This window comes from Engystomops pustulosus, chromosome 3, assembly GCF_040894005.1.
Source record: "Engystomops pustulosus chromosome 3, aEngPut4.maternal, whole genome shotgun sequence".
Lineage (NCBI taxonomy): Eukaryota > Metazoa > Chordata > Amphibia > Anura > Leptodactylidae > Engystomops > Engystomops pustulosus.
Window position 1 is genome coordinate 130,291,232 of NC_092413.1, and position 26,829 is coordinate 130,318,060.

Sequence of the window (26,829 nt, forward strand, 5' to 3'; positions counted from 1 at the left end):
GTCAGCGATATATAGTGGCCCTGCCCGGCAGCACTCGTCCACGTGTCCGTGGTCAGGTGGACCTTGTCAGAAACGGCGTTGGTCAGGGCACGGATTATGTTGTCTGACACGTGCTGGTGCAGGGCTGGGACGGCACATCGGGAAAAGTAGTGACGGCTGGGGACCGAATACCGAGGGGCGGCCGCCGCCATGAGGCTGCGAAAGGCCTCGGTCTCTACTAGCCTATAGGGCAGCATCTCCAGGCTTAGCAATCTGGAGATGTGCACATTAAGGGCTTGGGCGTGCGGGTGGGTTGCACTATATTTGCGTTTCCGCTCCAGCGTCTGGGGTATGGAGAGCTGAACGCTGGTGGATGCTGTGGAGGATCGTGGAGGCGACGATGGGGTTTTTGTGGCAGGGTCCTGGGCAGGGGGCTGACTATCAGCTGACACAGGGGAAGGAGCAGTGGTGTGCATGGCCGGAGGTGAACGCGCTTGTTGCCACTGAGTGGGGTGTTTAGCATTCATATGCCTGCGCATACTGGTGGTAGTTAAGCTAGTAGTGGTGGAACCCCTGCTGATCCTGGTTTGGCAAATGTGGCACACCACAGTCCGTCGGTCATCCGGTGTTTCCTTAAAGAACCTCCAGACTTCTGAAAATCTAGCCCTCGCCGCAGGAGCCCTCGCCACGGGAGCTTCACTAGTTGACACATTTGGCGCTGATGCACCAGCTCTGGCCCTGCCTCTCCGTCTGGCCCCACCACTGCCTCTTCCAACCTGTTCTGGTCGAGGACTCTCCTCCGTCTCAGAAGCACTGTGTTCACCCGGCCTCTCAACCCAGCTTGGGTCTGTCACCTCATCATCCTCCGATCCCTCAGTCTGCTCCCCCCTCGGACTTTCTGCCCTGACAACAACTTCCCCACTGTCTGACAACCGTGTCTCCTCATCGTCGGACACCTCTTTACACACTTCTTCCAGTACGTCAACAAGGTCATCATCACCCACAGACTGCGACTGGTGGAAAACCTGGGCATCGGAAAATTGCTCATCAGCAACCGGACAAGTGGTTTGTGACTGTGGGAAGGGTCCAGAAAACAGTTCCTCAGAGTATGCCGGTTCAAATGCCAAATTTTGCTGGGAGGGGGCAGACTGGGGGGGAGGAGGCTGAGGTGCAGGAGCTGGAGGACATGGGTGGACTGCGTGGAAGACTGACTGGTGGACAAATTGCTCGAAGCATTGTCGGCAATCCACGACATCACCTGTTCGCACTGTTCTGGCCTCAACAGTGCTCTACCACGAGTCCCAGTAACTTCAGACATGAACCTAGGGAGTGTAGCTCTGCGGCGTTCCCCTGCTCCCTCATAAGCAGGTGGTGTCTCACCCCGCCCAGGACCACGGCCTCTGACCCCTGCAGTAGTTGGACGCCCACGTCCCCGCCCTCGTCCTCTACCCCTAGCCCTCGGGTTAAACATTTTGAAAATGAGAGTTATAACTTTAATTTTTTTTTTTTCCTTTTTTTTGTGTTTTTTTTTTTTTGTGTGTTTTTTAGTTTTTAAAACCAAACGATGCTATCCTATTGCTATGGCTATTTTCTAGCCAAGTATGAAAGCACACTGCTATGCCAGATGAGATGACGCTGAGTTATTAAAAAAATAAACGTAAAATAAAAAAGGAAATGGCAGACTGTGCCTAATTGAAATCCAACCCCAGGCCCTAATAAATTTTCCCACTTCGGTCTTTGCGATGGATATGTGCGTCACTAAGCGCAAAACACAGTGGTCGCAAGTCTCACTCCAAATTGCTCACAATTTGCTAGTAGATGCACTGCAGCAACTACAGCCACCAGCAGATCAACCAGAAATCAAATATATATAACGCTACTGTAGGCGTAAGTAAGCCGTTTGGATTCTCCTATGGCTATTTTCTAGCCAAGTATTAAAGCACACTACTATGCCAGATGAGATGACGCTGAGTTATGAAAAAAATAAACGTAAAATAAAAAAGGAAATGGCAGACTGTGCCTAATTGAAATCCAACCCCGGGCCCTAATAAATTTTCCCACTTCGGTCTTTGCGATGGATATGTGCGTCACTAAGCGCAAAACACAGTGGTCGCAAGTCTCACTCCAAATTGCTCACAATTTGCTAGTAGATGCACTGCAGCAACTACAGCCACCAGCAGATCAACCAGAAATCAAATATATATAACGCTACTGTAGGCGTAAGTAAGCCGTTTGGATTCTCCTATGGCTATTTTCTAGCCAAGTATTAAAGCACACTACTATGCCAGATGAGATGACGCTGAGTTATGAAAAAAATAAACGTAAAATAAAAAAGGAAATGGCAGACTGTGCCTAATTGAAATCCAACCCCGGGCCCTAATAAATTTTCCCACTTCGGTCTTTGCGATGGATATGTGCGCCACTAAGCGCAAAACACAGTGGTCGCAAGTCTCACTCCAAATTGCTCACAATTTGCTAGTAGATGCACTGCAGCAACTACAGCCACCAGCAGATCAACCAGAAATCAAATATATATAACGCTACTGTAGGCGTAAGTAAGCCGTTTGGATTCTCCTATGGCTATTTTCTAGCCAAGTATTAAAGCACACTACTATGCCAGATGAGATGACGCTGAGTTATGAAAAAAATAAACGTAAAATAAAAAAGGAAATGGCAGACTGTGCCTAATTGAAATACAACCCCGGGCCCTAATAAATTTTCCCACTTCGGTCTTTGCGATGGATATGTGCGTCACTAAGCGCAAAACACAGTGGTCGCAAGTCTCACTCCAAATTGCTCACAATTTGCTAGTAGATGCACTGCAGCAACTACAGCCACCAGCAGATCAACCAGAAATCAAATATATATAACGCTACTGTAGGCGTAAGTAAGCCGTTTGGATTCTCCTATGGCTATTTTCTAGCCAAGTATTAAAGCACACTACTATGCCAGATGAGATGACGCTGAGTTATGAAAAAAATAAACGTAAAATAAAAAAGGAAATGGCAGACTGTGCCTAATTGAAATACAACCCCGGGCCCTAATAAATTTTCCCACTTCGGTCTTTGCGATGGATATGTGCGTCACTAAGCGCAAAACACAGTGGTCGCAAGTCTCACTCCAAATTGCTCACAATTTGCTAGTAGATGCACTGCAGCAACTACAGCCACCAGCAGATCAACCAGAAATCAAATATATATAACGCTACTGTAGGTGTAAGTAAGCCGTTTGGATTCTCCTATGGCTATTTTCTAGCCAAGTATTAAAGCACACTACTATGCAAGATGAGATGACACTGAGTTATTAAAAAAATAAACGTAAAATAAAAAGAAACTGTCAGACTGTGCCTAATTGAAATCAAACCCCTAATAAATTTTCCCACTTTGGTGTTTGAGGTGGATATGTGTGTCACTAAGAGCTAAACACAACGGTAGCAAGTCCCCCTGCTAATTCCTCACAACATGGTACTAGCTGCACTACTAGTGCCAGCAAGCCCAGCCACAAGCAAATAAAAAAAAAAGTATAACGTTATTGTAGCCCTAAGAAGGGCTGTTGGGTTGTTGTAGAATCACTCCTGCCTAACAGTAAGCTAATAGAACACCCTAACGCTTTCCCTGACCAGCAGCAGCTCTCTCCCTAGCGGCATCCAGACACAGAATGATCCGAGCAGCGCAGGCAGGGGCTAGTCTATTCCAGGGTCACCTGATCTGGCCAGCCAACCACTGCTATCGACGTGTAAGGGTACCACGTCATGCTGGGTGGAGTGCAGAGTCTCCTGGCTTGTGATTGGCTCTGTTTCTGGCCGCCAAAAAGCAAAACGGCGGGAGCTGCCATTTTCTCGAGCGGGCGAAATACTCGTCCGAGCAACGAGCAGTTACGAGTACGCTAATGCTCGATCGAGCATCAAGCTCGGACGAGTATGTTCGCTCATCTCTACCAGGATCCCAACTTCCTTAATACACTTGCTGCATTCCAGCAGGTACATGTTCATTCCCATTTTAAAAATAATTTTTTACTCTAAAATGATTAATAATAACAATAATAATAATACTATCCTACTTCTTTGCAAAATTAAAATTTCATGTGGATTTTATATCCAGTCAAAGACCTATATTTTGCATTGGTGACAATTTAAATTATTATATGGACCTTACCATATGTGATATAAATTGATTTCCACCCCACTTTGTTTTCAGCAAATTTTAGTTTGGATAAAATTTACTTAAATTTAGAGAATTGGTAATTTTGTATTAATTTTGTATATTGGAAGTTTGAGTGTTTATTTTTCCTGCCAAATTTTTACTGTGTTTAACTAAATGTACTTTGGGTTTAGCTATGGTTAATAGGATAATTAATTAGAACTAACCATAATGGGGGGAATGTTTTCTGGGGTTTTTTTAGAGGTTGAATCCCTCTTTTGCTGTGCCTCTTGCAACTTATTTGTCGGCATCACAAAAAGCTTTGTTTTTAGACCCTCACAACTTTTTTTATGCTTCCCAATCTAGTTGCAACTTTTGTTTACTCACACTTTTCCTGCAGTTTTAGTTTCCCCGACACCTATTTATGGCCCGATTTCTGGATACCAACAAAAAGCAAGTCTATCAAACCCCTTCCTCTGTTTGTATTGTTATTTCTGACACCCATTATTTCTTCTTGCTTTTAGCCAAAATAAATTTAACCCTTGGGAAACAATTAAAAATCACAATCCAAAACACATTACATGTAAATAAAAATTAAGATTTCTCTGCATTCAGGCACTACCAGGGGCATAACTACCAGTTGCCGCTATGGGGCCTACAGTGTCAGAGAACACCAGCATCTGGGGTATTCAGTGTGTATTGGTTGTGTATATGCTGTTTTTGTGTATATACTGCATGTCTGTATATGGTGATGTGTACATGCTCTAAATGTGTGTGAATATGTCATGCATATGTTGTATGCTATATGCTGTATATCTGTGTATATGTTGCATGGTTGCATAAAGTAGTATATGTATTTGTGTATATGCTATATGTATGTATGTATATATGCTTTTATATACTGTATGTATGTATGTATATATATATATGGTGTGTACATACTGGATGTATATAAGTATGTAAATGTGTATATACAGTATATGAGTGTATAAATGTATGTGATTGTAACTCACATGTATGAGAGTACAAATATGTATATATATTTTTAATGGGGAAGGGGGCCCTATTTACAAATCTGCTATGGGGCGCTGCATCTCCTAGTTATGCCCCTGGGTACTGCAAAATAAAGGTATATTTATAAAGCAGGACACTTTATATGGGACAGTTAATGTCAGACTGACAAGTAGATATTACACTGTAAATTCAGACACCTCTGGGAGCCAAAGATGTACAAGCAACAGTGAAAATTAAAGCACTTTGTATTGTCGGCCTCATAAGTATTGAAGCATTTACAATTCTGAGAGGATACACATGAAATCTATTTCTCTTGTGATGTTTCTTTGCAATTGAAACTAACAAGTTACAAGGCAGGTGTCAACTACTGTATGTCCTCCATCAACACGTTTTCTGAAATTTTATAAACATAAGACACATGTTTTTATTTAAGTTCTCATCCTTAACTGCTAGAGCTGATGTAATAAAGTAAATGTTGATATTTTAAGTAGACCACATCCCTTTACTTGACTGTGTCTCTGTCTTCTTCAGATTTTCTTAGACAGCCATGATAATGATTATGACTAGAAATGAGCGAATCAATTTGAACTGTTTTTCCTCTTTTTTAGCTAAATGGGCACAAGCACAGCGTGTTACATGGGGCAGAGAACTCTGGGAAGGAGAAAGGAACACCCTCGATGACAGACCTGTAAGCCAATCAGTGACCGGCAGGCTTATGTGATGTCACACAGCCCTATAAAAACAGTTAGCCATTTGCAATCTCAGCAATTCACACTGCATGTGCTATCTGTAGCATCTAGCTGCTTTTACTGTACTATGCTGTAGCGATTTCTGCTCCTCTCCCAGGGTGTGCATTTAGGGGGAATCTGTATACCCCAAATAGCAGTTCTTTTTTGTTACTAAAGCGAATAGGAAGAAATCTGTTTCATATCCTCACAGCTGGTGCAGTTGTTTCTGCTCCTCTCCCAGGGTGTGTGTTCAGAGGATCTGTATACCCCAAATAGCAATTCTTTTTTTGTGACTGAAGCGAATAGGAAGAAATCTGTTTCATATCCACACAGCTGGTGTAGTTAATTCTGCTCCTCTCCCAGGGTGTGCGTTTAGGGGGATCTGTATACTCTAAATAGCAGTTCTTTTTTGATACTGAAGTGAATAGTAAGAAATCAGTGTCCGATCCACATACTTTCTGTAGTGATTTCTGCACATCTCCCAGGGTGTGTGTTTTGGGGCATCTGTATACTCCAGTGATGGGCAACCTTTTGAGCTTGGTGTGTCAAAATTCGCCAAAAAACCGAGCATAACTCGGGTGGTGTGTCACCTCGACAAAAAACATAATTTTGTGATATTTATAGTTTAAATAACAAATATGTATACTATCTAACTTCTAGGGTACTTTAACCGTAGGTTGTCTGATTGATCCTATGGCAGAATATGGGGATTTTCCACATCATCTATTATTATGTGCAATTTGCACATTGTAATAGATCGGTTACAATCAGACAGGTGTGGAAATGCTTAGTAACCTGCAAACTTTCAGTCATGAAAGTTCACAGGCTATAGCGAGGGCGCAGGCACCGTTGTCCGCATCTCTCTCATGCCCTCTTGGCATGGAGAAGGCGTGAGGAGCAAAATAATCACAATGTCTGGCGATTTGCAAGGCATTGTGATTATTTCAGGGCTTGTACGTCACAAAACTGACACATACTGACACTATATGATGACTGTCTTCTATCATACAGTGCACTGACCTTACTTACTGTATGATGAGAGTGGTTGTCCTCCCTGGTCCCTGCTGTGGAGATGGTCAGTGTAGAGGTGGCAGCTGCTGGGACATCACACAGGGCAGCAGCGATGTGGCCTCTGACTGTGCTGCCATCCTCCCCCCACCACAACTATCAGGAGCTGCAGAGGAGTCTCCCAGGTTTACAGCTGGGTCATCTCTCCTGCTGTGCCCCGTGCTGATACCTGTGCTGACTGGAGACACTAGGCACAGCTCACACATGGGGAGGGGCCAGCCCGGGGGAGGAGGAGGAGGGGGGAGTGCTGGGAGCTTAGTTCAATCTCTCAGCCTCCTGGCTACTGCACCTGGTCATGTAGGATGAAATGTAACTCTCAGGCAGCAGCGTGTCAGTGAAAATGGCTACGAGTCAGTGCTGACACGCGTGTCATAGGTTAGCCATCACTGGTATACTCCAAATTGCAATTCTTTTTTGTGACTGAAGCGAATAGGAAGAAATCAGTGTCAGATCCACACAGATTTTGTAATGATTTCTGCTCCTCTCCCAGGGTGTGCGTTTTGGGGGATCTGTATACCCCACATAGCAGTTCTTTTTTGTTACTGAAGTGAATAGGAAGAAATCAGTGTCAGATCCCCACAGCTTCTGTAGTGATTTCTGCACCTCTCCCAGGGTGTCTGTTTTGGGGCATCTGTATAACACAAATTTCAATAGTTTTTTGTTGCTAAAGTTGAGAGCAAGAAATATGTGTCAAATCCACGTAGTTTATAGAGTTATTTTTGCTCCAATTACAGGGTTTCCATTTTGGAGTATCTGTATAATGCACATTTTAAACGTTTTTTTGTTGCTAAGGTTGAGATCAAGAAATACATGTCAAATCCACGTAATTTATAGAGTGATTTTTGCTCCAATTACAGGCTGTCCATTTTGTGGTATCTGTATAATGCAAATTTCACCATTTTTTTGTTGCTAAAGATGAGAGAAAGAAATACGTGTCAAATCCATGTAGTTTATTGAGGGATTGTAGCTCCAATTACAGGGTGTCCATTTTGGGGTATCTGTATAACGCAAATTTCAATTGTTTTTTTGTTGCTAAAGTTGAGAGCAAGAAATACGTGTCAAATCCACGTAGTTGATTAACCACAATGTCAGACAGAAAAGTGGCAGGTGGAGCAGGCAGAGGTCACAGCACAGTAAGGGAACGTTGCAGCAGGGGTGACTCTGTGAGGCCATAAGTGCCATTGTCATCTAGTGGCAGTGTGTTGATCAACAACTCAAAGGTTGTTGATTGGTTGACTAGGTCATCCGATTCCTCAAATATAACATCTGACAACCCCAGCGAAGAGTCTGTGGGTTCGTCAGATACAACAATTAGTTGGCATGGCCCAGGAGAAGGTCAGCTGCCCTCATCTGTCCTCAACCAGCCTCTGTCCTTTTCATTTCCCTCAGACAGAGATCTACTAGGTGGTGTGGGCTCAGCGCCACTATACTGCGAGGACGAAGACTTTGAGGACAGTCAGCAGCTGCTTGGCAGTGAAGAGGTGGGGCAGACATCCGTTGCTTCGTGCTGTAGGTAGGCTGTGCCTGCTGAGATCATTGAGGTGAATAGCAGTGACAGGAAAACGCAAATTGACAATGATGTAGCCAATCGCACTTGGGAGATGGGTGTAGCAAGGGATTCATCATCGTCGGGCGAAGAGAGTGTCAGCTTGCGCATCAGGCAGCGTAGCAGGCAGGGTATAAATCCTGATTTACAGGTCCAAGTAAGCAGTGGCACAGGGGCTCAGCAAGGCTGTGGCAGTAGTAGTCACTCAGTGCAGAGTGTTGGCGGTAAAATCACCATCTCGGCCGTTGGCAGAGGAGCCGAGCGTGTGTATATGTAGAATCTGCGGGCAGAAAGTGAAGCGTGGCCAGGGAGCTAAGGTTCGCACCACGACCCTGCGCCAACAAAGTCCAGCGTCACCATCCAATGGCCTTGGGAGAAACTGGTCTCAGATGTGATCCATCCTGCCGGTACAAGAACAGCAGCAGCACCTAGTGGCACACATGCCATTTCAGCTAGTCAAGGCTCCAGCACCTCGGCTGAAGGGAGCTGTTTGTCTTTAACATAATCTCCAGATCCAGATGCTCCTGCTCCTTGCTACGCATCATGCCAGCAGTCATTAAATGAGCTGATTACAAAGAGACAACTGTATGCGTCCAGCCATCCTAAGGTGCAGAAGCTGGCCGTGCTCCTGTCCAAGTTGTTGGTACTGCAGTCCCTCCCTTTCCAAGTCGTGGACTCTGCACCCTTCAGGGAACTTCTTTTTTGACAAAGACATAATATTTTCTGGCAAATTGTAATGGATGATGCATGTGGTGTCTCTAATCTTCAAATTTAAATTAAAAATGTCAACTTCAAATTCATTCCAAACTTGGAATTCATTTCAAACTTCAAATTCATTTCAAACTTTGAACTCATTGGGCACATTTACTTACCCGGTCCAGTCGCGATCCAGCGGCGGGTTCTCCGTCGCTGATTTGGGTTCTGCTGGGATTCACTAAGGTCCGTGCGCCGATATTCACCAGGTGTCGCTGCTGCGCCGAGGTCCGCTGGAGTTCACCTGCTTTTTTCTGGTGTATGTGAGTGCCTGATCTTGCGACACAAATGGCTTTTTAAATTCTGCGGTTTTTCCGAATCCTTCGGGTTGTCCGGTGGCCACGCCCCCCGATTTCTGTCGCGCGAAAGTCGGCGCGATTGCGCCAAAAATCAATCGCGTGCGCCACAATTCTGTGAAATACAGCGCAAAGAGGAAATATTCGGGAAAAACCCGACGGATTCGCGGCTGCGGACCCTTAGTAAATGTGCCCCATTGTGTCACTCTGTAGCCTACCATGTTGCTGCTACCTCCAGAATTTATCATTGTGCCACTCTCTGACCTCATGCTACTGCTGCCACTGCCGCCTCCACGCTCTAACATTGTGCTACACTGTGGCCTACCTTATTGCTGCCACCTAGAGAATTTGTCATCGTGCCACTCTCTGACATCATGCTGCTGCTGCTGCTGCTGCTGCCACTGCCACCTTTAAAATTCTTTTTTGGCAAAGACATAATATTTTCAGGGAAATTGTACTGAATTATGCATGTGGCGTCTCTAATCTTCAAACTTAAATTAAAAATTTCAACTTCAAATTCATTGTGCCACTCCGTGACCTACATTGTTGCTGCCACCTCCATAATTTGTCAATTTGCCACTCTGCTCATGCTGCTGCCAACCTACCACTGTCTCACTGAAACACTCTGTGATTTCCCCTTCATTTCATCTGTCAGAAGGAATGAAAAGCTTCAGGATTGATAGACAAAATGGATACAGAACACAGAGGACATGCAAATATCGCATTTACTGGTCATCTCTTTTCTGGGTCCACTCCTGTTTGTTTTTAACTTTAGCAATACTGATGGATTAATGATTGATTGAAAGCAGACACTGACGGATGAAATGAAGGGCAAAATGATCAGTGACGTCAATGTACAATTACTGCCAACACCCTCTCCACTCTTTTTGGGGGTTTCTACATGTATCAACCTTTAACAGAACAGGTTCTGTCATCATCTATGGAATCATCTGATGTCAGTGTAAAAAGAGTGCACTCTGATGTTATAGTGGGATCATGGCCCTCAGCTTTGTCCTTTTGAGCTGGCAGAGACGTTACCTTGTCAGGCTGCATTTCAGCTTCGCTTATTTGGTAAAGTTGGCCTCTGTGAATGCCCATGGAATTGAAGAGTGAAGCGATTCTAAGAGTGGCGGCTGTCATGTGCATGTCATACTAAAACACAACATTGTTTGAAGACCAAACCACGCTCCCTATGCATATTTGAGCAAGGCACAACATTCTACAACACCCTACAGGCTCTCTGCAGCAGGAAATACCTGTTTTTAACGTGATTCGTTATGATTCGATTCAGGTAGAATCAAATATTTTCCCAAAAATTTGAATCGAGTTTCAACAAATTTGCCCATCTCTAATTATAACAAGTGAGGAATTATGATTACTACCACAGACAAATTATAAGGGGGTTAATAGAACAAATACATAAAATACCTATCAGGTGAATTGAGCTATTAGAACTCTGTCTAGGTATTCTTATTGTGTGGTGCAAGTTTACATTCTTAACAAAATTATTCACATTGTCTGCAAATGTAATAAAAATTGTGCCAACAAATAAGCCATTGCACCAATTTCTGTAACATTCCTCTGCTGTTAGTTAATCCAATAAATAGGATATGTAAAATTTGATGAGGCAGTCTGAAAACGAACCTGTTACTAGGAATGTAATTTTTAGATTCAGGTTTTCTCATCCAAGATTAGACTAAATAAATGAATCTGTAACTGTTTAAGACTGTCTAACTTTGCCATGTATAATGTTTAGGCTCCATATTTCACCATCCACTACAGCAGTGGTGAGAAACCTCGTAGAAAATCATCTTAGCTATCTCATATGTAAATTTGACTTGCAAATAAATAGTTATGCAGATCCTTGTCATGTAATGACACTGTTTGTCACTACTGCAGGTTCATTCCGCAGTGAACAGTTCACTATCTCAAATTGACAAAGCAGCAATGAAGAAGAGTTCCCACGAAAAGGAAAACAACATCATTCATCTTATTGATTGCGTATCCATGCAAATTGCCAAACTGTATCAAGTGAATGCCATGAAATATGAAACAGTATGAAATGAAGTCCGTCCATCCACCCAGGCAAAATTTTGTAGTCAACAACCCTGCTAATCACAAGGACTATCGGGCCCGACAAATACGGCAGTGGGTTGGATGGTTGTGTAATAACAAGAGGTCACAGACAACAATGCAAGCACCATGCATTGCTTCAAACTTCGGGTCCATTCCAAATTTGGGAGATTCAGCCCCCACAGACCTGGAGACCGAACAAGTGCTGCTGTTTGGGATCCGGGTCTGTGTTCAAAAAAATTACATAAACCAAAAACAATAAGTCATACATTAATTAGTACTCTTAGTAATCCGACAGTAATATATACCAGAAAAGCCAAAAACCTCTTTAAGAAATCTCAACAAATACCAAAAAAACAAGAAGAAAAGAGGAAGAAAACAAGGCTACAGAATAATTAATGAAAAATAGTAATCTTTATTAAACATAGAAAGCATAAAAAAAATATATATATATTTATAAAATATGATTGCATCACATGGCGAGATACAAAATGCACCCCAGGTAATAGGTCCTAATTAAGTAAATTATAAAGTATAAGGCAAAAGGTAGCAAAACATAAGAGCTAGTATACATACACATGCTAAGCAGGCAGGCTATTGCACACTTCTTACTTCACTGCCTGTTTTGTATGTGTATGTATACTAGCTCTTATGTTTAGCTACCTTTTGCCATATTATAAATGTCCCTGTCATTTTGTATTATCTATTATCTGTATTCCTCTCCTTATACTTTACTTATTTAGGACCTATTACCTGGCGTGCATTGTGTATCTTGCCCTGTGATGCACTCATATTATATATATATATATCTATATATATATATATATGTATGTCACGGTTACACCCGCGATCCTTGGTACGGATTGAGGGTGTACCCGTGCCTGCTGCCGCGGTCCCCGCTCCCCCAGCTCTCACTTACCTCTCCTGGCTCCGGCCTGCAATCTTGCTCCCAGCGTGTAGGCCGCATGCTTCTTCCATGCAGTCGCGTGCTCCTGCCTCTAGAGGGGGCGCGCACGGACTTCTCCCAGCCTTAAAGGGCCAGCGTCCTCCTTATTGGCTCTGGCATTCTTGGCTCGGCTATATAGCCTGGCGACTCCCAGCATCCCCTGCCGGATCTTCAGCTCATTCTTCTGAGGAGAAAGCCTTCTTGAGAGTTTCCAGACGCCTCTGAGTTCCCGTGTTCCCGGTTTCCTGTGTTCCCTTGTTCCGCGTTATCCTGTGGCGGTAATGTTATCCTGTGGCGGTCCTGTTATCCTGTGGCAGTCCTGGTATCCAGCAGCCATCCGAGGTCCTGCCTGCCTGCCTTCCCGTGGTCCTGCTTGCCTTTCCATGGTCCTGCCTGCCTGCCTTCCCGTGGTCCTGCCTGCCTTCCCGTGGTCCTGCCTGCCTTCTCGTGGTCCCCGTGTCCCTACCTTGGCTGCCGCCGCGGGCCTGGTCGCACCCGTGGAGCGACCTGGTGACTCCCTGCCGCAGCAAGACCATCCCGCTTTGCGGCGGGCTCTGGCGAAAACCAGGAGTTCACTTAGACTCCGCTCCCGGGTTGCGGCTAGGGTTGTTATCCCCCGCGGTGGTCCAGGGAGTCCACTGTCTATTCCCCCGAGATCGTAACAATATATATATATATATATAGGCTTTCTATGTGTAATAAAGATTACTATTTTTCATTAATTATTTTGTAGCCTTGTTTTCTTCCTCTTTTCTTTTTTTTTTTTTTTGGTATTTGTGTTCAAAAAAAGTGTCAAGCTGCTTGATTGACTGCTGAAGCAGCCAATCAAGCAGCTTGAAGCCACTTAGCAACCACAGGCATGTCTGTAGGCATACCTGTGATTGGCTGGGATGGACATGTGGCAGTATAACAGCAGGGTCACATATCTAGACACCATTACACACAAAGACAACAAGGGAAAGGTTGCTGATAATCATAGGGTAGTCAGATAGGCTGGGACTTCTAAAAAACAGCAATTGTATTTATGTATACAGAGAAGCCTGCTGTGATTAGGGAGAGGTGGAAATTTTAAATAATTGCCCCTTTTAGGGTGCTCTGAAGAACCGCATTAGGCTACTCATAGGCTGCTTTATTGCCAGGATATTCTTTGGAATAACTATGCACCAAAGCTTTTCCAGTTTGGATTAAAAGAATGACGTTGACACTCCAGCAGTTTTATCTGGGTGTTCTACGTTTCTTTGTCTGCATGCTCCACTAGTCCCTGATCTCCCATTAGCATATGACACTGGCTAGGAAAGGGCTGATTTGTCAAGTGTCTTACCTAAATTGAGATATATTCTGTTAGGTAGATGAGCTGATCCTCCCTTAAACCTTGTTTACTTTACATTTAACATCCTATATTGCTGTATTACAAAAGGTGTCTTCCTCTTGTGCATTTCTTCTTTCCTTCTAGGAACATTTCAACCAGAGGGGACATACCACTTCCTAAACTCCGTACAATAATCCTTAGCTGGAGTCTTGCCCTGGAGTAAAGATATTAACTGACCTTCAGCATATGTGACCTTGTCAGGTTCCTTATACAGCAGACCCAAAGCAGAAAAAAATAATTAACAGAGAACAACTCAGAAACGTCTGGAGCAATAGAAAATGTCCATTCCTGAGGGTCTCCACACAAGAGAAATTATTATTCCCACTCTTTGAGCTTCCCTACCGGATGACAGGGTGCTTAAATTAAAATAAAGTTTGCTAAAAATAATAGTATAAAGAAAAGCTTTCTGTCTGGCATTTGAACTTTGGTTTCTCACTGACCTGAAAGAGGAGGGAGGTACTTTTAGCAACCAGCTTCACCAGTCTCTGCAACTGATTAACAATAGCCTCTGTGTTTTCTATACCAGAGTAAGATGGTAGGACTGTTTATTCTGTCATGGAAGAGAAAGAGGTACAGGCCCTCCCTTATGCAGTAGCCCTGTCCCTGCTTCATTGCCAGATCCTGATCTAAACCAAAGGCAACAACAAGTAGAGGTTTTGTGAGTATGGCTTAAAACAGAGGACAGACACAACCATAGTCAGAATAACTGGGTCAAATCATGGATGGTGAATAGGTACATAATCATAAGGCAAACAGTAGTCAGAAGAAAAGCAGGGGTCAAAATACACAGCAAGCAATATAGAGACATGAGCGCAAAGTACTTGGCTATCCATCACTCAACCCACATATGAAACACACACTAGCTCCAAGATCATAACACCCAGCTTTCCACAGAACACACACCCAGCTCAGCCAAGAGAACCAACTCTGCAAGGCAAGCTGTCAATTACATCTTCAGCAGAGCAACCCTGGTGTGCTTCTCAAACTCTGAAGCAAGAACCCATTCAACAAGAAGTGACATCAGTAGATTGAAATGATAAAGGAGTTCATGGGTTCTAAACCATCTGGATAATAGCTTTTATGCCCCTCTTGCTTCAACACACACCTGTCAAGGCCATGAGAGTTGGCAGGGATGTGCAACCACACACTTAGTGCAGTCAGCCAAGCTTACCATTCCTCCAAAATGGCTGCAAACAGACCCACCATCTATTGATTAATGGCTAAACCGCCTAGATAATATATGCAGATTAGAAGAGTTAGCCAGTTGGAAAAGCAGGGCCCATGATCAATACGAAAAACTGTGGCAGCCTTGGAAAAGGTTTAGAAACCCCACGGTGTAGATTACATCAACATAGGAAGTAATTAGAACACTTGACAAAAAAATAAATAAATAAATCAGCTAGTTCAGTTCCTGCAGATACTATATGACTTAAAGGCCGGGAGTAAACTGCCGCCAACTCACCTTAAGAAGCCAAGCTAAAACAAGCATCAGCATTTAGTATGATATAAGATAATACTTGTTCAAATAGATGACGGAGCACTATTATAGTTCTAATACAGTTCTGTTAATGTTCTTATCAAAAAGAATCTGAATTTGACCATGTTGCAAATATAGCAGTTGTTAAACTATGTTGAAATCCCGCTTGAATTTTGATGATGCTATAAAATGCTGCAATAGTATGAAAAGGATAACATGTGTTAACGTAATATTTTTATTGTTTCATTGATATATTTCAGTATACTGCCACAATTGTGTAAAAAGCACATGTAACATGTAATTCATCTATATAACTAAAACAATAAAAAGAGTTCTACAAAAAAAGGGACTTGCTCATATGAGTCTAGGAGCTTCCCTATATGGCATATCTATTTCCATGTTGTTCCATGCATCTACAATGGGGATGTCTTGTCTTACTGATGTTTAGAGCTCCCTCACCCATCGGACGATTAATAGTTGCCAGGTTTGTAATAAGCTGGGAATAAGGATAAAGGATAAAGAGCACTGTAATAAGATTGCGGCAGTCTCAGGGTTCTCTCTTTCATACAATTTGAGCTGGCATCAACCACTTCAAGGGATTACAGGGAGGTTCACACGGTCCATTGGAGGATTTGTCCTGACTGCAATCCACTTGATTTGTAAAGAAGAGATTGCACAGTTTTTCTTAAGGCACATGAAGCCTCTGTGTTGTCACTGCCATGCCCTCTCTGCGGTGGCTTGCTCCCCCAGGATTGTGGCTGTGGGCTTCTATGTCTATCTGTCATTGCCAGACAGAGAATGGCTTCCACACTTTTTTTTGTGACATATGTTGATGCGTGATGTGTTTGGTGACTGCCAGTGTCCTGATGTTCTGTGATGCTAATTCACTTGAGAACTTTAGGGAGAGCTTTAGGGAGAGTTTCCAAGAGTGTATATCCAGGCCCGACTAGCTAATAGTGAGGCTGTGGTCATTGATAGGTAAGGCTCATCGGAGTACCCACACATGCCTGCATTAGAAAAGGAACTCGTAAGAACTGAGATGAGCTTGGGAGAAAATCTTTGGATGCTTTCATAAGAGAAAAAAAAAGGTATTGCCTTTGGCACGCACTTTTTAAATATGTTTTTTATCTCCAAAATTATTTTAGGATTCTTGCCTTCCTTAATCAGTCCAAAGTGAAATGGATCTTAGATGAAGAGGCCAGAAGAAATAAGGTGCATCAGGTCCGAATTATACTTTGGACTTTCGTTTTTGAGCAGCTGCTTTCTGCAAATCATTCCTCATCTGTATTTTGTCCATGCATTTCCTGGACAAGAAGCCAGTCCTTTTTAAGGCAGTTCTACCTCTGTTTTGGTAAGATAGTATGAGGTCACACATTCCGTTTGGAAATTGTCTTTCATAGTAGTACAGAGAAGATCTTTCCAAACAATTGTCAGATAATGAGCAAATTGAATGCTGGTTTGTCAATTTCTTCATGAACTTACTAACAGAAAAAGAATGCGAATGGGATCATGATTTACACTTCACATTGACATGAGTCAAACAACCAACTCCAAATATTTCCATCATAGGTAAAGTTAATAAAACCCATCAAGTAGCTTTGCTAGACAAATACACACAGAAAACATTGTAGTGTGGTGTTTGTACTGTAGGTCTGACAAATGCAGACAAGTTTATACAAATTCTTCAAAAAAAAATATTTATGTCTTTACAACTATAAATATACAACTATAAAAATATATATCTCAATCAGATTTAGATACTTTCAAATGTAGCTTTTTTTTTGCAGAATACAAAACACACAAGTGTGAGCAATATGTGCAGCAAAAAATTTCCCCCCAAAATTACCATTTTATTATTATTTTATTATCCTATGTTCCATCTTACTAATTTTAGATTCTACCTTTCTTCAGTTTCATGTAAGAAACTTTGTTATACAGACAGTCCTCGACTTAAGGACATCTGGCTTACAGATGACCCCTAGTTACAGACAGATCTCTCTGCTCGCTGTGAAGATTTCTGAATGCTTTAATTTAGTTAAAGCCTGCAATGATGAGCTGTAAGGTATCTGTAATGAAACTTTATTAATAATCCTTGTTCCCTTCACTGCACAAAATTAGGAAAACCCAATTGTCAATGGGGCAAAAAAAAGTTTTGTAATTCTGGAGATACAATTATAAAATATACCAGTTCCGACTCATACAAATTCAACTTATGAACACACCTAAAGAACCTATATTGTAAGTAACCGTCTGTACTTTATTATGACATTCTTAATAATGCATACATCAATATCTTAAATACTAATTATTTTATGAGATGTTATTTACCGGGCCAAGTTAAAGACAACCTGAGACTGGGCCGTCACAGTGCACTATAAGAGCATCTGCCCTGTGCACTGCGTCAGTACAGGAAGAAGAAGGCACACAGGGCATGTGATTTTTATATTGAACTGTGACAACCATGGGCGCTGTATGTCTGACACTGCTTCTGGTTGAAGCACTGAAGTAAAGGGTATAGGGGGAGAGAACTTGGAAGTTACCTAGAGGCTGTGTCATCGTGGTACTACCCATTGAGCACACAATGGGTGGCGAAGGACAGAGAAGAGTGACATGCTGTGCCCCTCTCTCAGCAGCCGAGGCAGTGAGGAAGGGGAAGCAGCTCATAGGTCGCATATCCAACGGGATTGCTCATCACATTATGCTGAAAATTGTGCTTCCTGTGCCAGCTCCTTTGGCTCATGATATCATGACCCTTTAACTGTTATCCTGGCATAGTTTAACTCTGTTATGAAGACTTCTGTCTCCATCACCAGGAGTGTTTTTATGGAAGCAACTGAGTGCAATGTTAGTGTATATTATGTATTATCATGTCATGTGTATTGTATGCGTGTGTGCAGTATTAGTGTGTCATATGTATTGCATGTATGTATGCATGTATGTATGTATGTGTGTGCATATGTATCACGTTTATATCTATGCCAAGCAGGCGAGGCAACGCTGTGCAGATACTTCAAGTGGAAGAAGCCTTGTGATGTATTGCGCTGCGCAAGAGCAGCAGCGTATGATAAATAACCATCTATAAGTCAATGAATATTGGCTCTGCCGTCAGTTCTGGGTTCTGAGATTTGGGTGGAAGACACTGCTAACCTGTGTTGCTGATGCAGTAAAGCACCAAGGAGATATATATAGGCTACAGACCTGTTTCCGGGCTGAGGTACCGCTTCCTACTACTGTTACAAGGGAAGACTTTCAGCACATTGCACAGCCTGTTACTGCTGCTGACCTATTTGGTAGATCTTGCAATAAAGGAATATGTTTTTGCATTATCTCAGTTTCCAATTGCATGTCCCTGGATTAAGCCATTAACATGGCCACTACCATCAGCCATTTTTTGTCACCTACACTGGAAGTGCTCCTGGGGGAACCTTGTTACCATTTGGACCCCCTCACCCTGCTGGCCCTAATGGGTGTGGAAGAGGCCTACACCAGGACTGCTGCTCTGTGACATCTGCAACTAGGCCACAACCAAGCCAGCCACTGGTTCACATCTGCCCCCATACACCATCAGCCCCCAGTAGAGATGTTACATACACAGCATATGTGAACAGATTCTACATGAGTTATGCGCCAAGGATATTATTTTAATATATACTACATATTTCAGAGGAAATTTGTATTTATATTTTATTATTTCTACCCGCAAGGTTGCAAAAGTAAAAAAGGAGTCATTAAAATGTGAAATTTTAGCTAATAATACAAATCAGTGAGTGTCACACCAATAAAAGATATAAAAATAAAAACACATTACAAAGAAACAATAAAACAAAACAACATTTAATATAAATGTGCAAATGAAACAAATGTAAGGTACAAAGAATAACCTTGCTGTAATACTATAGTTCTGCCAAAGCTTAAAGTTCAATGTGAAGCATTTGCTATGAAAATTGCTAAAGCAAATTATTATCAACTAAATACTATTTGACTGGAAACTTACTTTGATTTTCAAACATCACCTATCTCTTTATTTTTTCATTTGTATTTTTTTTTAATTATTATTGTTTTTTTTTATATTTGCTTCCTATTTTGTGGTATTTTTACATTAATTAAAATTTGAAAATATTTTGACCTTGATGTTTATTAGTCTGAATCAATTGCCTAACCACTACAGGAAGTAGCTTGTTTTAGCCCACAGAACACAACTGTAATATATACATTTATCTGTCCATGTCACTGCTTAATGGCTTGTTTTTTGTGTATTAAGTTGTACTCTTTGATGGAATCCAATTGGGTGGCAATAACTGATTGATCACATTTAATTAACACTATCTTGGAGGAAGATATAATAATACTGTATTTTGTGGTCAGTATGGTTCCAATAAAACAGCTATTGGTACCCACTTTTAGTTTTTCTATGTACATAGTTAAAGGGGTTGTCCACCTTCAGTGAGTATTTGATATGGTTTGTGTAAGGAAAAGTTATACAATCTTCCAATATACCTTCTGTATCAATTCCTCACAGTTTTCTAGATCTCTGCCTGCTGTCGTGCTATAAAAATTTCTATGTTTACATCCAGTGGATAGAAATCTGTCCATGTGATGTGATGGAGTGGCAGATGCACAAGCTCCTATTACTCTCTGTGATCATAACGGCTCGTGTACCTGCGTGTTCATCACATCACCTTGACAGTTTTCTATCCACTGGATGTAAACATAGAAGCTTTCTATAGCAGAGATCTAGAAAACAGCGATGAATTGATACAGAAAGTATAATGAAAAATTGGATAACTTTTCCTTACACAAACCATATCAAATATTCACTGAAGGTGGACAACCCCGTTAATGGTGGACTTTTTTTCCTGGAGATGTTATTTTCAATTCTACCATTCTGAAATATGTACGATCACTATACATATATATAATTTGTTTGGAGGGAAAGTGACCAATAAACTGCAAAATATTTTAAGAGGGTAAGACAGCGTTACAGCAATTGCACTTGTTTCCCATTTCTGAATGCAGCTGGCTAACTGATAGGTGATAGCTCATAAGGCATGCCTATCAAATGTTATAATCTCATATCACATGAATTCTCTTTAAACTAAACCTCTCTGTGTATCCTCTCCATGGAGGTTGCTCCTCAAGCCCTGATGTCTTCATAAGTTGCCTGGCATGCCCTTGCACTTTGTGTCTGTATACTGTATATTGATAAATTTTACAATTTCTATTTTTAATCTTCATTCTCATTTGTTTGTTTATATACTTCATGATTTGTAAAGCACTGCCGAATATGATGGACTTATGTAAATAAAGATTATCAATACTATAGGCTGGTCGTATGAGGCCCTAGGAGGTATGAGACCAGGCATAGGGTTATGACATTTGTTCAAAATGTGTGCTTACAAACACATATTTGTTAGTTTTTCTTAATGTTAGTTAATTACAGTTTTTATCGTTGTTTGTGAAGCATTTGTGCATACTTTTTTTTCAAATAGTTGTAATTTCAAAATGTTCATAATTATAGGTTAGATGTAAAGGGAACCTGTTACCACATTATTCCCAAATACAGCTAGTGGCAGGTTCCTGTAGTAAATATTACCCTATTACCCAACTGTTACCTATCTGTAGTAACTAACTGACACCCTTTTTTAGCTAAAAATTGTTCCCCTCAGATTCAAATATATTCAAATTTATAATTTTACCTGGTATTAAAGCCGGTCTATTGCAAGTTGAGGTGGTGTGGCCTCTTCCATCAGCTCCTCCCCTTGCTTCTCTTCATGCAGCAGTAATATCATGTTACCAGGGTGACATCATTGCAGGTTCTTTAGCCTTTTAACATTAGGAAACTATACACCAAGCACATATCTCAATAAATCAAAGCATATCATATCACATGAAATCACAGCAGCCTACATAGAGAAGAGTAGAAGTCTATGCAGGCTGTTGTGATTGTTTATATGGTCAGATATGTGCATGAAGTATAGTTTGCCAATGTTAAGTGGCTAAAAGACCTCTGATAATGTCACCCTAGTTACATGACATTAGGCCACGCCCCTCAACTTGTTCTGAAGATCCATAGATACCAGAAAAATGTGGTGACAGGTTAGCTTTAAGGACAAACAATAGGGCTGATTGATAATGCCTTAAACACTTGAAAACTGAAGGTGCTTAAAGGACTTAAAGGTTTTTCTCCTGACCTTGCTGTAACAGGTATGTCCTAACATCACTTACATAAACATGTTTATACCAACAGAATCTGCTGTAATTGGAGTCCCAAAAGTGAGGCCATGAATAAGTGCTATTTTTACATCACCTGGAAGTAATAAAATAAAAATTTCTGATACTGCACAACCTGTTTTAAGACTAGTGAATATATATCTGCCCTAATATTCAAAGTGCAATAATACTTTTATGGGGTTTTTTTTATTATCTAGACAAATTTTCTGCAGATTTTATCTGCTGTATTTGATGTATGAGGTGCTTAGTTCTTATTCCTATCATATAGCCTGAAGCACATTAAATGACACCTCACACAGTGGTTTGTGCTACTAGGCCCATATTTATCAATATATATCCAATCTTTTTTTTAATTTATCGCAGTTAGGCCTTTTTTATTTGCATCATGTATTTGTAAAAGTTAAGTCATGTGGAGTCAAGTTTTCCGCATGGCTATATACTTTTAATAGCTGTTGTGTTAACATTTGTTCAGCTAACATGCACACATAGCATAGCATAGAGTAGTTATCGTAATAAAAGGGGATTAAGTAAATTTTTCTCACTTGAAAACAATCTATTCAATCCAATATGTTGCCTGACATCTATTGTCAGATATGAGCAAGGGCACCATTATACACATATGATGGGCATGTACAAGTGCTTCTCAATAAATTAGAACATCAGCAAAAAGTTTCTCAGTAATTTAATTCAAAAAGTGAAACTCATTTATTATATTACACATAGAGTGAACTTTTTCAAGTGTTGATGATTATGGATTGCAGACAAGGAAACCCCAAAAGCCATTATCTCATAAATTTAGAAAATGAACCCAAAACACCTGCAAAGATGTCCTAAGCATTTTAAAAAGTCTATTAATCTGGTTTAGTAGGTGACACAATCATGGGGAAGACTGCTGACTGGACAGTTGTCCAGAAAGTAGTCATTGACACACTCCACAAGGAGGGTAAGCCACAAAAGAGCATTGTTAAAGAAGCTGCCTGTTCACAGAATGTTGTATCAAGACATATTAATGGAAAGTTGAGTGGACCAAGGAGAAAAAAAGAACTGGACTATTGCTCTGTGGTCCAAAGTTTTATTTTCAGATGAAAGTAAATTTTACATTTATCTTGAAATCAAGGTCCCAGAATCTGGAGTAAGAGCAGAGAAGCACCATCCAAACTGCTTGAGGTCTGGTGTGAAGTTTCCAGAATCAGTCATGGTTTGGGGAGTCATGTCAACTGCTGGTATGGGTTCACTGGGTTTTATTAAGACCAAAGTCTGCACAGCCGTCTACCAGGACATGGCACCTGTCCACACTACTAAAAGTACCAAAACCCGGTTTGTAATGATGCTATATTGTATATGAGTTTCACATTCTGAATTAATTTATTTTAAAAAAATAACTTTTTGCCGATATTCTAATTTATTGAGAAGCATGTTTAGGTATGTTTAAATCAATAGGCTCACCGACAATTTGTTAAATATATATTTCTACCTTTTTTAAATAGTTTTATTTGCTTTCAGTATAGAAATTGCATTTTCTACCTAAGATAATTCTGCTTGATAAATATTACTACTGCCACTAATACTAGATATTTTGTGCATGTATTTTTTGCCTTTTGTTGTCAGAACCATTAACTACATCTAAGCTCTGTTTCTTGCATAGACTTAAAAATAGTAAAAAAAATTTCAGTAGAAATAAATATGTATACAAAATTACCACTATTCAACTACGCAGATTGACCAAGTAACATAGAATGTCAATAAAATATTGTAAAACTACAACTGTTATTTAAAGCAATGATGATTGTTGTTTCTTCATTAACATTTGGACAATTTTATATGGAATAAGAAGGATTTCTTGGAGATACTGCTCAGAATAGTACAAAATGAAGAACACACCTATGAAATGTAACAATGCTGACTGCAGATGTTCTCTTTACAGAAATAAGGCACATAATATAAATAACAACAAAGAGAAACAATGGCCATTCGATGGTTGGGATGCATGGTTGCCATCCAGACATGTGTCACATTCATCCTTACAGAAAGAGCAAGGGGACAATGTCTTCATTACTTCAGAATTGTAATTTCTCACAGCCCTTCTCCCTGTTACAAAAAAGAAAGAAAAGAAACAAGAATATTGTGAATTTTAAGGCTGTTGATCTTAGCTGTATGGTTGGCCTGCCAGTTTTAGGCCCGCCCAGTGCATGGTTGCTAACCACTTCATTAGGAACCGTATACACAGGGCTGAACTAGTCACCTGGTCAACTACCTGATCAGGTTAAAGACAAGAACAGCCTAGTGTTACTTATAATGGATTATTTTCCCCTTGAGGACCAAGCCCAATTTTTCAAATTTGCCATGTGTCACAATTCGCAGTAATACATTAATAGGCTTATCATCCAAATCAGTAACTAATTATCATTTACCAAATGTCTGCTATATGTTGGCATAACATTATTTTATTTTTTAAGGATTTTGGGAGATTTACAATTTGTACAGCTATTTTTCAAGGAATTTTCAGAAGGAAATTTAATATTCAATACATTTTTATTTGAAAATCCCATTTTTTAGAAAGGCACTCCATTTATAAATCTGCTCCCCTCAAACTATTCATAAATGTATTTAATTATTTTAGTTAAGCCTTTTAACCCTTCAAGCTTCTCGTGTGATTTGAAAATCAAATGTTTAAAATAAAGTGTATATTTGACCTAAAGTTTACACATTTATGCTGGATAAAAGGAGTAAAAAAATCTCACAATTTCTTGAGCAGTTTTTCTTGAATATGATGATAACCCACCTGTGGATGTTAGCTGTTGTATTTGCTTAAAGCTGGGTACAGAATGGCAGGAGATTTTGGAGGATAGATTTTGATCTTTCTTTAGGTGCTCTGACATATTTGAAAAGTTTCTGAGGTACCAGAACATTGGAAAGTCCAACAAATGGCACGATTTTGGAAAGTATACCCTCAAAGAATATGTCAAGAGCTACAGTGAGCATCCTAACAACACAGGATTTGTGTCAGTTAAAAAAGAAATTTTTTCCAAAGAATGTAGCTTTGGCCAAAATATTCATTCTTTACAAGGAGTTAAAGAACAAATTACACCCAGTAGCTTGTTACCCTATTTATCCGGAATATAAAAATACCTCACGTCATAAGCTGTTGTACGGGCACACAGTGTGGCTCAGAATTGAAGGTTCACCAATTGCCATTTTGTGTTTGCTGGAATGAATTTCAGGTGTTTTGTAACATTTACAAAGCCCGTGAAATTTTGAAACAGTAGAAACACCCAATGAGTGACCCCATTCTGAAAACTTAACTCTTCAAATAATTTATCGAGGGATATAATAAGCATCTTAGGCCACAAGTGTTCAATTAATTTATTTTCCACAGATAAGTACAGTGAAGAGAGGATCTATAACTGTGGTGAGTGCATCGGTTGCACCAAATCCTGGATGTATCTCTAATGAATGGCAGGGGGTGCATTCTGATAAAGTCATATCTTGTCTCTTTTTCCCCATAAATGTGAAACCTCTGGGGTACCCTAATGTATTTTTGTACAATTTGTACATTAATCTTCCTGCAACAGACAGATTTGCCTTGAAGGATGTTATGGATTTTCCTAGACACACCATATGAGGGCTTATTTTTTGCAGGATAATATGAACTACTATTTTGAGGTGGTAATACCTCATTGATGAAAATGTTTATTAACCATTCATTTGAAAGGAGGCAAAATAAAATTAACTCTGAAATTGAATTTTAGAATTTAAGCAGTTAATTTTTTGTTGTTTTCCACTGTATAACATTGATATTGTGTTACTTACGTTTTATTTTTCAAAATGATTACGGAAAAAATCCCATTTATATAGCTTTTGTATGTTTGAGTATTTTTGCTAAATAAAATCTCATTAGATTAAAAAATTCACTTATTTTTGCATCTCCTTCTTAGAGTTAATCCCCACTTGGTGATACCCACTTCACGCTGTAACGTTACGCAGACACGGGACTAGAGTCTCATTGGGAAGAGTCCGGAAGGAGGGTCTGTGGACCAGTGGACCCTCTGGACCACTGCGTGAGATGATGATGGTACTAGCCCGCACCTGGGACCGGAGTCTTAGTGGCACCTGGTCTTCACCAGAGCCTGCCACAAAGTGGGATGGTCTTGCTGCGGCGGGGTGCCACCAGGTCGTTCCACGGGTGTATCTAGGCCCACAGTGGCAGCCAGGGAAGCAGAGGGTGTAGGAAGCAGTCCAAGCCTTGGAGAGGCGAGTCCGGGCCGGGGGGTTGCCGTGCCACATGGAAGGGCACGGGTGTACCCGCAATCCGTACGGAGAACCGCGGGTGTGACATACAACATGATTCTCAAGGAATCACTTGGTGGCTGAGTGTTCTCCTGTTCATTTACTGGTAATCTTATTAGGATAATGAACCTATAGAATATATCTCAAATAAATCTTTGTAAATTTAGTATATCAATGCTCAAGCTTAAAGAGTAACTGTCAAACCTTTTGATATGTTGTAGGGCATTGAATTTAAGGCCCAAATCTTGCTCTTTGCAATTGCAGTAACGCTTCAGATGGCCGTTGCTATGCACATTCCGTCCTCACTGTGCTGAATATGGAGTAAGAATTACATAAGCCCGCCCCCTCTTCCTGTACTGCTTTTCTCAGCAGATTCTCCTCACACTGCTCCCAGCATTCATCATTCATGTGCTGCCAGGAGCCCTAACTAATGTAATAACACAACACCTTCACTCTTATCTCTCCCTTTTCACTGACGGCTTTTCCTACACTTGTATATAAACAAATCTACCAGAAGCTACAGCTCCTACACATTCTCCCTCCCTTCCCCCATTCACCTCACAGTTGGCAGCAGGAAATGACAGACATGAGAGGAAGAGGAGTGATAATGTGCTATGTGCCTCTTCAAGTAAGCAATCTGTCCCATGTGCTGCGCTGCAATTTAGGATAGATAGAATACATAGATAGATAAACAGAATATATAGATTAGATACAATAGATAAATAGAATAGATAGATAGATAGATAAGATGGGAAGATAGTGTCAGAATCTGATGTACTTTTATTATGCTGTTTCGCTGCCATCTTGTGCTGCACTTCTGCTTCTCACCACTGGGAACTTCTGTAATTGGCCTCACATTTGCCTTACCTAAGATGGTGGATCAAATGCATTATGGGGGCTATCTTGTTTCCTGTTTGGGCCTT

At 40.9% G+C, this 26,829-nt stretch overlaps 1 protein-coding gene across 2 annotated transcripts in view; it reads right to left on the reverse strand.

Annotated features, from left to right (window-relative positions):
- Nucleotides 1-20,165: 20,165 nt before the first annotated feature.
- Nucleotides 20,166-26,829, reverse strand: part of CD109 (CD109 molecule) — a 129,736-nt gene continuing 123,072 nt past the window's right edge. For both annotated transcript variants that reach the window (XM_072142116.1, XM_072142117.1), the window contains one exon: nt 20,166-23,707. In XM_072142116.1, the coding sequence (XP_071998217.1) occupies nt 23,538-23,707 (170 nt within the window). In that variant the 3' untranslated portion in view covers nt 20,166-23,537. The remainder of the gene's footprint in view (nt 23,708-26,829) is intronic.